Source organism: Enhydra lutris, unplaced genomic scaffold (assembly GCF_002288905.1).
Source record: "Enhydra lutris kenyoni isolate GAN:26980312 unplaced genomic scaffold, ASM228890v2 scaffoldscaffold40, whole genome shotgun sequence".
NCBI lineage: Eukaryota > Metazoa > Chordata > Mammalia > Carnivora > Mustelidae > Enhydra > Enhydra lutris.
Window position 1 is genome coordinate 13,948,071 of NW_019154124.1, and position 9,750 is coordinate 13,957,820.

Below are 9,750 nucleotides of genomic sequence, written 5' to 3' on the forward strand. Positions count from 1 at the left end.
CAGATTCTTGATCTCAGCATTGTGAGTTCAAGCACCACACTGGGCTCCACGCTGGACAGGAAGCCTACTTAAAAAATAAAATAAAATAAAAAAACATAAAAGTAGTCTGTTTTAGAGAAAAGAATGGCATTTCATCAATGTTTTCTTCAGTAAGGTATGGATTATCTCACATCTCTTCTGAATCATGGATTATTTCTCTCCTAGATTATTTCAACTAAAATACAATTATGATGTTATTTAGTTCACAAAAAAACCCCAAATCTCTTGATTTTATTTTCCTTCCGGCTACAACTGCCCATGTCTCCATTACAGAAAAAATCCTTGAAAGAATTATCTATAATTGTCCACAGTCCCTGAGCCAATGCTTTTAAAGTATCCATCCTAACTGCCTTGGCTTTCCCACTCAAAGGCACTGCCTTTATCAAGGTCAACAGTGAACTCTTATTGAATTTAATGTTAATTTTTACTTGTTATCTTTGAAGACACATTAGCTGAATATGACACTGCTGATAATCCCTTTTCCTTTACTTTCTTCATTGACTTCCTGTGTCCTATAACTACTGATTTTTCTCCTACATGGGCACTTATTCTCAGTTCACTTTGATGCTCATCATTCTTTTCTTTACTTTCCTTGCTTGAGAGATTCCCAGAACTCAATCCTTCAAATTCTTCTATGTCTCTTAGTTATCTTTTAGAGTCTCATAGATTTAAAATTTTCTATAGGCTAACTGCCAAATTCATATCCCCAATGATATGTCCCATGAACTCTAGCAATTATATACTCAAATGCCTTCCTGTCATCTCACGTAGACATCTAGTAGTCTTGTCTTTTCAAACAAATATGTCCACTTGATTTCCCTCCCAAAATCTACTTCTTTCATAATCGTCGCTATTTCAATTAATGGTATCTCCATCCTTAAGTTAAAACAAAACAAAAAAGATGGAGTCAGATTTGACTCCTCTATCTTTTACTTTATATTCTATCCATCAAAAAATCCTGTTGGCTCTACCTACATATCATCCTCTTCTCCTACCTCATTGAAACTGATCTGGCCCAAAGACCGTCATTTTTCACCTGCATCATTATGACATGTCTATTTCCCTGAATTCTCCCTTTTGGTGTATTTACAACACAGAAACCAGAATGATCCAATAACAATGAGTCAGATTGTGTCACCTCTGCGCCAAAATTCCCCAGTGTGATTTCCATAACACTCAGACTAAAAGCCAATATTTTAACAATGACAACAGTGGAAGGATCTAATCCTTTTTTCCTCCTATTAACTCTCCGATTTAGTCAAACTTTTTCCCCCATCCAACTGTTTTTCAGCCATACTGTCTTCCTTAGGATCCTTAAACATGGCAGACACATTTTCACCTCATAATCTTTGCATTTGATGTTCCTTTTGCCAAAAAATATTGCTTTCCCAAGTATCTCCATAATTTTAACAGCAATTTCTTTAAGTATTCGTGAAAACATCACTCTCTCAGTGAGATCTTTTCCTTACCACCATACTTGACTACCACACCCCCACCATTCTCTAGCTAACTTTCCTGATTCGTTTCTCTCCATAGCATTTTCCATCTTCTATTTTGTTCTGCAATGTACTTATGTATGGTCTGACTTTCCATAACAGCATATAAACCACGTGATGACAGGGATTTTGGCCTCTTCTATTTGCTGCCAGAACAAGGCCAGAAATGTAATGGGCACTCAGAAACTATTGTTATTAACTGTTGACAGTTAAATATCACATACACATTAAGATTATCCTTGAACTCTTAAAACTACAGAAGCCCAACTGAACAGCCTCAATTTAGAGAAAATACATCTGGGAAAACAAGTGACTCCATTCAAATATGGCACATCTCCCAAAATTAAACCATCAATGACTTGCTTTATAGAAAAATACATGTATTACATGAGAATTCTTATGATAAGATTGATAATGTTTGTTCACTAAATACTCAGGAAGAGGTATTCAGAGCAAGCCAGCTTCTTTTCCCATGAATTTGACAACAAAAATGCCCACTTTAGATTGCATCATGTGGTCTGAACCCCTGAGTGATTTTATGATTCATTTTAACCCACTCTGAGGGCTACCAACCATCAATGACATTACTCTTATCAAGGCCAACAATGATCTTTTTAACTGTAAGGGCTTATTACCTACTAGAAGGCCATAATAGTAAAAATACTGGAAAGTACCTTTAATAAATTTACAATCTTTGTGTGGTACTTAACTGAAGGAAACCAAATCTAGTAGAAAATGGTTTGGGACTAAGTGGAAGCTATTTTAATATATGTTGTAAACAAGAGGGATCTACATAATATCTTTCAAAGTTGTTTCCAGAAGGAAACCTTTGGTCTGCAACCATTCATATGGAGCAAGATAATAATGTTTCACAAAAAAATAATAATTGACAGCATTTATAAATGCTTACTATACCAAACACTGTTTGAGGTGCTTTACATGGGTGAACACACCTTAACAATATCCTGATTGGAATTAAATAAATTAATGCATTTAGATTTGCTGTAACACTTACTGTGTTATGAATAAGAAAAGGGCAGAACAGAAAACAAACATCCAGATATCTCACAACTAGTAGTAGGAACAGTTAAAACCTAAGCAGTTTGGCTTTCTTCACTGTTAAATCATGCTGAATCAAGATAATAGAATTAATGTTAGACTAGTCAAATCAAATAAGTTACATGGGTCAAAAAACCATGAATCTCTTCCTGAGACACATGCTACATTCATAGCTAAATAAAGTAATTTATAAAAAAAGAAAAGTATACAGATTAATCCACTCATTTCTCAGAAGATTCCAACAAAACAAAGAACCATTCTATTAAATACATTGTTTTAGTTAAACAATAGAAGAAAAGTTTTAAAGGTGATTTTAAGTTTTTCTTGTCTATGAAAATACATCTAAGTTTTGGAGGATCAAAAACTTATACTTTGATAGTTACTGAGAAGAACATATTGCCCAAAAAGTAATGGTGAAAACTTATATATATTTTTGTATCTTGATATCTGCATTCCTGAATAATGTTTCCCTCAAGGACACCAGGTAACAAAAGCCTGGACCTTGAACTACAGAGATAAAAACCACAACTTAATTTTGCCATGTAATACACACTTCTTGTTTGGGGGTAAGGCCTTCAGGCTCTGAGTCTCAGAGTTTCTTATCTAAAAAATAGGTACAAAAACAATGGTTTTCAGGGTATCCTAAAACAGATACAATAAAGTCCAAGAGGGTCCTTGGAGCCTGTCACTCTCTTGTTTTATATTCTTCATTGCACTTCCCACTATTTGAGATGATATTCATTTATTTGATTACCTGTTCTTTGTCTCCTTATCTGAAAAAGAAATGCAAAGGGAACAGTGACTTTTCTTGGACCTAATGAACATAGTGATTGCACCATACATATTTGCAGAATGAGTAAATATATGGTATCTACTAAGTGGGTTAGTTTCCCTCCTCATGTCTAATACTTGGGAGTTCAGTGTTGACCAGCTGGTGTTTTGTGGGTTTACTGTGATTCTTTGAGATAGCAAGAGTTTTAGGGTAAAAATTTTCAAATGGAATTGATAGCTGAATTCTCTTTATGCCATATTCAAAAGGATGTGGTAAGAAAAAAGACTGTATGAGATACATGCATATACATGTATCATATACATACATTTGTGTAATATATATCATAAGACATTCACATGTAAATTAGTACTAAAATCTAAAATTAGGAAAGGAAAAAGAAAGGCTAAAGAGACTATACAAAAAAGAAAAAAGTATTTAAAAAAATCCTACAATTCATCATAAGAAATGAGACTTTGTATATTAATTTTCATTTTTCTTCTCCTATTTCAAAGTTTTTGTCCATTTCTCTCTCATCTGTGTTACCTACATCATTTATTGGTTTCCCAAACAAATAACATCACAAATACTAATGATTTCTGGGTATAAATATCCTTAGTCAAAAAAGTTCCTTCATAGTGATTGTGAAATACAGAATGTTTACACTATGACAGGACTGAAATCCATCATCTCTCAAAAGTTATTTTTACTGCACCTGAAGTATAAACTGTACACATACATATCACTGTGAGAAGCCTACCTTGTGGGACAAAATATATATAATAAACTTATAATATGAAATCCAGAAATATAGAACATCCTCATCTTCAAGTTTCCTTACTTGTTATTTAAGAAACAGATTTAGTAAGCATAATGTGCAAGAATTCAAAATATGCAACTCAAGGGAAATCTCTTTACAAAACAATAGAATCAAACAAGCTCCTGTGGATTCAGAGGTTCAAAGCTAAGTCTTTATCAAAGAGCATTCTTTGGATAAAATGGTTATTACATTTTCTCTTGGCCTTTAAGAAATCCCTCAAAATAATCTTTCAGCTGTTCCAAGAAGCTAGCTCTACTGATACTGGCTGCATCTCTGGTCAGCATCTAAGGAAGCACGAGCCACGGAAAGCAAAGAAGACAAAGCTAAGTCTGTGACCATAAAAGTTATTTTTGAAAACAAAATTAATTTTTCACTTTAGCTGATTTTTCTAACCTCACATTCTGGCAGTGTTTTAATGCCCAAAGCACAAACTTTAGACTCTCCCAAAGCTATCTAAGCAATGGGTGGTACTGGCTGATCTCAATTCATTAGTCAGGTTCAGAAGAGAAGGAAAATGCCAAGAGAGACTTATGATCATTATCTCAGAAGCAGGAATGTGGTATACAGGCAATTTCCGTCACCATAACCCCAAACTGGCAGGAATTTTGTATGTCATAACTGTTTATTCTGGAATAGCCCACTTAAAAATAGTGGGATTTGACCTATTTGCCTCCAAAACTCTCAGATATAGTATAGAAAAGGTAGACAGGGAAGCTGTTCACATGCTTAGAAGTGGATGGGAAATGTGGAGATGGTAAGGCAGAACAGATGATTTCCAAAGAGAAGATGCCATATTCTTTAAAGTGGAAAGAGGAGTGCCCTGAATGGGTTGTGAATGTTTCTCCTAGCAAAGATGAACAGTAGGTTATTCATATGGGGAGCCGATAGGGGCCTGTGGTGTGTGTGTTTGAGGGTGGGTCGGGAGATATCTGTCATTCCTGTCCTACATTCAATCTTTGCTACTGCTTACCAGACATGTAAATTACCTAAATGTAGAGAAAAACCTAAAAAATATAACACTTGGAAAGTGTAATGTAAGAACCATCAAAAGAGTAGTTCTCATTACATTTAATCCAACTCTTAGACCAGTTCCCCTTTTATACTAGGCGCCGAGAGGAGTAACAGTCGATACAGAGATAAGGAAAACAAGATTTTGAACACATAGGGTTGATTCCAAGTCCAAAAACATATCCATTAAAAAAAAAAGAACAAAACAATAAAACCTCTAACTAGATGAACTAACTAGTAGCAGCTGTATGGAATTAATTAATGATGTTTTTCTATCTGTAGAGATTGATTTATTTTCCAATGATCAATTACCACATTTGAGCTAATATTTTACAACGACTTACATGAAACTGTGATTATGATCTAAATGGTTGCAATGACAATCTATTTTTTCCCATACTTTATCAAAAGGCACAACACCTCACAAATCTGTAGATCTCTTTTGGCCACCCAGTGATCTTAAATAGAGTATCTGTCCTTCAATTCTTAACTCTGTTAATTTTGACAACTGGAAATCATACCATCAGTCAAATAGGAGCATGGTGCTGCTGTCAATCAATTTTCCAGTTTACTCTAGTCTGTAAGTGCCTCAGTAAAGAACCGCTAGTGACCACGACCTAAGAAACTGGATCAGGCACCTGGGCTCCATGCAGCATGAGGCTGACTCAGGGGCTGGGTCATGACTATGTCGAGACCCTGGCAAATTTCTCAGTTTCTCAGTACCTCCACATCCTCACATAAGGGACGGGGATGGTAATAATCCCCACCATACCGAGTGCTGGTGAGGATGAAATGACAACACACAGTCCTTATACCAATGCTCATAATGAATCACCAGTGACTGTTAACTATTAAAGGTTCTTTGCAAGCCTGATTTCTCTTGCATTGTTCACAGATTATCAATGCAATGTTCTAATGTTATTCATCGTATCATAAGAACCAGAAAGCATCCCCTTTTTTCCCCTTCACTCTCTTTATTTTCAAACTTTCTGCATCTCTCTTTCTCTCTCTCTCTCTCTTTTTCTATTGTTTGGAGTTTAATATTTGTTTTCTGTTCCTTTTCTTAAGGTGAATTTTGAATACAGACAAATGAACAAATCTGACTTGTGCATATGATGGGTTGTGAAAAAAGCCACATAATTGAGTAATCACAATCCCTTATCAGGATAGAGAACACTGCAATAATCCCAGAAAGTTTTTCCTCATATATCTTCCCTGTTAATCCTCCCTCACCCATTAGGAGGCAAAGTTCTGTTTGTTTGTTATTTTTTTTCCTTTTTTACCTGTCTTAAAAATCCTAGAAAAATATAAGAACTCAAAAATAATATATTACCTTAACTCTTTAATTCATGAGATATAAATTCCAAACAAATGTCAACATATGAAATGTATAATGGGTATAATGTTAATTCCATTTCCATTTCCATTCAACATCAAGTTAGGTTTTATTACTGATATTTCATCTGATTTCAGAAAGTAATTTGTCTTAAAGATTAGAGAATATTAAAACCACAGGCATAATTTTTTCCTCCCAGGTTCAGAATAAAGGAGTATAAGTCCCCTACATTCCTCTCATTACTGGAAGTATGAAAGAACCCAAGAAAAGAAATATCTTCAAGCATAAAATCTGACATGCCCTCCCTTTCTCTGTGAATATCTGTCTGTCTATGTATACACACAAACATATGCATACATAAGATGACTAAATATAACTCATATAAACATTGCTTTTATATTAATTTAAACATTAAAAAAATTACCTTAGCAGATTTCATTTCTTAAATAGTTTTTCATCTCTATATTTCAAGCCTTTCACAGGATCTTTTTAAAATAGTAAATACACATATGTTTGAGATCTTGAAGGTATCTTACTGTGATAAACTTTTTAAAGATATCTTACTGTGTTTAAATATAAATTGTCTCAAACTAGAGATAAACTAATTAGCATGAGCCATATGAAATTAATGTTTTTCTATTTTTAGGGATTGACTTGTTTTAATACAAAACTGATTATAACCTACAGACCAAAATCTCCTAATTATGCTAATCAGTAGTTGATTATTGTAAATAATTAGCTGAAAAGTGTACACGAACACCTTTGGCACCATTTTCCTCACAAAAATAAGAAATAATTGGGCTTTGTGTTCTATAATAATAATTTTATTAACTGATGTCAATACTATAAACATTTCACTGAAGTCAGTATGCATTTCTAAATAAAAGAAATACAGTGACCAAAAAGACAATCTGAAGAACATTTATACACTTACCTTTGTAAGTCAGCTTGAGTCGTGGAATATTTTGCTTAGAAGTTCCAATGACTGGAAGAAACAGCATGGTCATCATGCTTAGTATCATCAAGGCATGGAAAAGGTGAAAATCGTGGCTTCTGAACTTCGGTCTCTCATTTTTATTAGCAGTCATGATGAAAACAATAACCTCTTTCAAATGGTGTTAATTTAATCTAAAAAATAAGAAAATGGCTATTAATATAGCAGTTTGTAGATTTTCCTAGACTTATTAAGTTATAATTTTCTGAATGTGTACAGTTTTTAAAAAATAATTTTTGTTTAGATCTTACAAATTGTTGCAAGGGAAATAAATCAGAAATAAATAATAAAATTTAGGTCTGCCTTTACTCAGATGCAGAGATCAAGACATAACTAAATTTCAACTATTTAGGATGATTAACATTTCTTCCTCCATTAAAGTTTGTCTGTTTGTTCTAACATAAATGCAGAAGGATCCAACTCTTTCTAACTTGATGAGGTCTTTACTCATATAGGAATACTAGTAGAAGCCCATTCTTTCCCTATATCATTCCCAAGGAAAAAAGATCCCTAAGCAAAAAATAAATAAAAGCTGTTATTTTCAGGGAGTTCATTTCTTGTTTCTGATATAAAGATGTTTTAAAGGTCTACTTAAGGGGCACCTGGGTGACTCAGTCCATTAAGCATCTGTCTTTTGCACAGGTCACAATCCCAGGGTCCTTGGATTGAGTCCCATGTCAGGCTCCCTGTTCCATTGAAAGCTGGCTTCTCCCTCTCCCTGTGCTGTTCCCCACTGATTGTGCTGTCTCTCAAATAAATAAATAAAATCTTAAAAATATAAACATAAAAATTCACTTAAAATTGGAAAAAATAGGAATGATTAGGTCAGGGCCACCACCACAAATTTTAGGACTGGGATGATGCAATCTTACCCACACCGTATATACTATTCCACACAGGGCAATACTGAATAGAAAAACAAACTAATATAAAAAGGTTGATAAAAGAGAGGAAATTGTTATAAATAAGCTGCCTTGGTTGTCTTTTTCTGTTTTTGATCATGACCTGAGCTTCTAGGACTTCAGACTGCTTCTAACTGACTGAGACACCCAGACACCCCAGTTGTCTTTGTTAAGACATGGAATAAACTAAAACACATATTTCAAACTAAGACTGATAATTATAATTACAAATAATAGTCATCGAATATTTATATGTACAGATACTTTTTGTTTTAAAGTGCTTTCCATAAATGAAATGACTTAATGCTGTTAAATTAACTAAACAGGGGCGCCTGGGTGGCTCAGTGGGTTAAAGCCTCTGCCTTCGGCTCAGGTCATGATCCCGGAGTCCTGGGATCGAGCCCTGCATCGGGGCTGAGCAGAGAGCTGAGCAGAGAGCTTCCCTCTCTCTCTCTGCCTGCTTCTCTGCCTACTTGTGATCTCTCTGTCAAATAAATAAATAAAATCTTTAAAAAAAAAATTAACTAAATAAAGGAGGACATTAGACTCAGGTGTCTCTGATGAGGTCGTGGCCTCCTTAAGCAAATGAAAATCTAAGTCAATAAATGCATCAAAATCATAAAATCAAAGCATTAGGGATAACCAATCGCAAACAACCAATAGACCTTAGGTTACAGCTGATTCTTTTTCTGCTTCCGCACTTTCCCCACACAAGTCTGTCCCTCACTCCTGAAGGCAAAGCTTTGCTAACCACTTCCAGTTTGGCCCTACATGACTGGAATCAATTTTTGCATAAAAAAACTTAAAGTTTTAATATGTTTCAGTCTATCTTTTAATAATGTTACTACAGCCATGAAGGATGGATAATTATTTACCTCATTTTACAGACAAGGAAACTGAGGTACAGAGTTAAATAGTTCTCCTAAGGTCACATGGCATATAAGAAGTAGATACAAATATGTGGTTAGGACTTGAGCTAGAGTTGGCCTCTTAAACCCCTAAGTCGTTGGGTGCTTTTCAGTATGGTAGAACATGTGATCTTCAACTCTTGCAGTCTTCAACTTCTCTTCTTTCTCCACAAAGTTACCACTGTCTCTCTTTTTTTTTTTTTTTTTTAACATATAATGTATTGTTTGCTTCAGGGGTACAAGTCTGTGAATCATCAGTCTTACGCATTTCACAGCACTCACCATAGCACATACCCTCCCCAGTGTCCATAACCCAGCCACCTATCCCTCCCCTCCCACCCCCCAGCAACCCTCAGTTTGTTTCCTGAGATTAAAAGTCTCTTATGGTTTATCTCTCTCCCCAATCCCACCTTGGTTCA

The 9,750-nt window shown here is 34.8% G+C and overlaps 1 protein-coding gene across 1 annotated transcript in view; it reads right to left on the reverse strand.

Moving 5' to 3' along the window:
• Positions 1-7,657, reverse strand: part of LOC111155273 (semaphorin 3D) — a 127,704-nt gene extending 120,047 nt beyond the window's left edge. The window contains exon 1 of the mRNA XM_022515401.1: positions 7,462-7,657. Coding sequence (XP_022371109.1) covers positions 7,462-7,615 — 154 coding nt within the window. The 5' untranslated portion in view covers positions 7,616-7,657. The remainder of the gene's footprint in view (positions 1-7,461) is intronic.
• Positions 7,658-9,750: the final 2,093 nt, after the last annotated feature.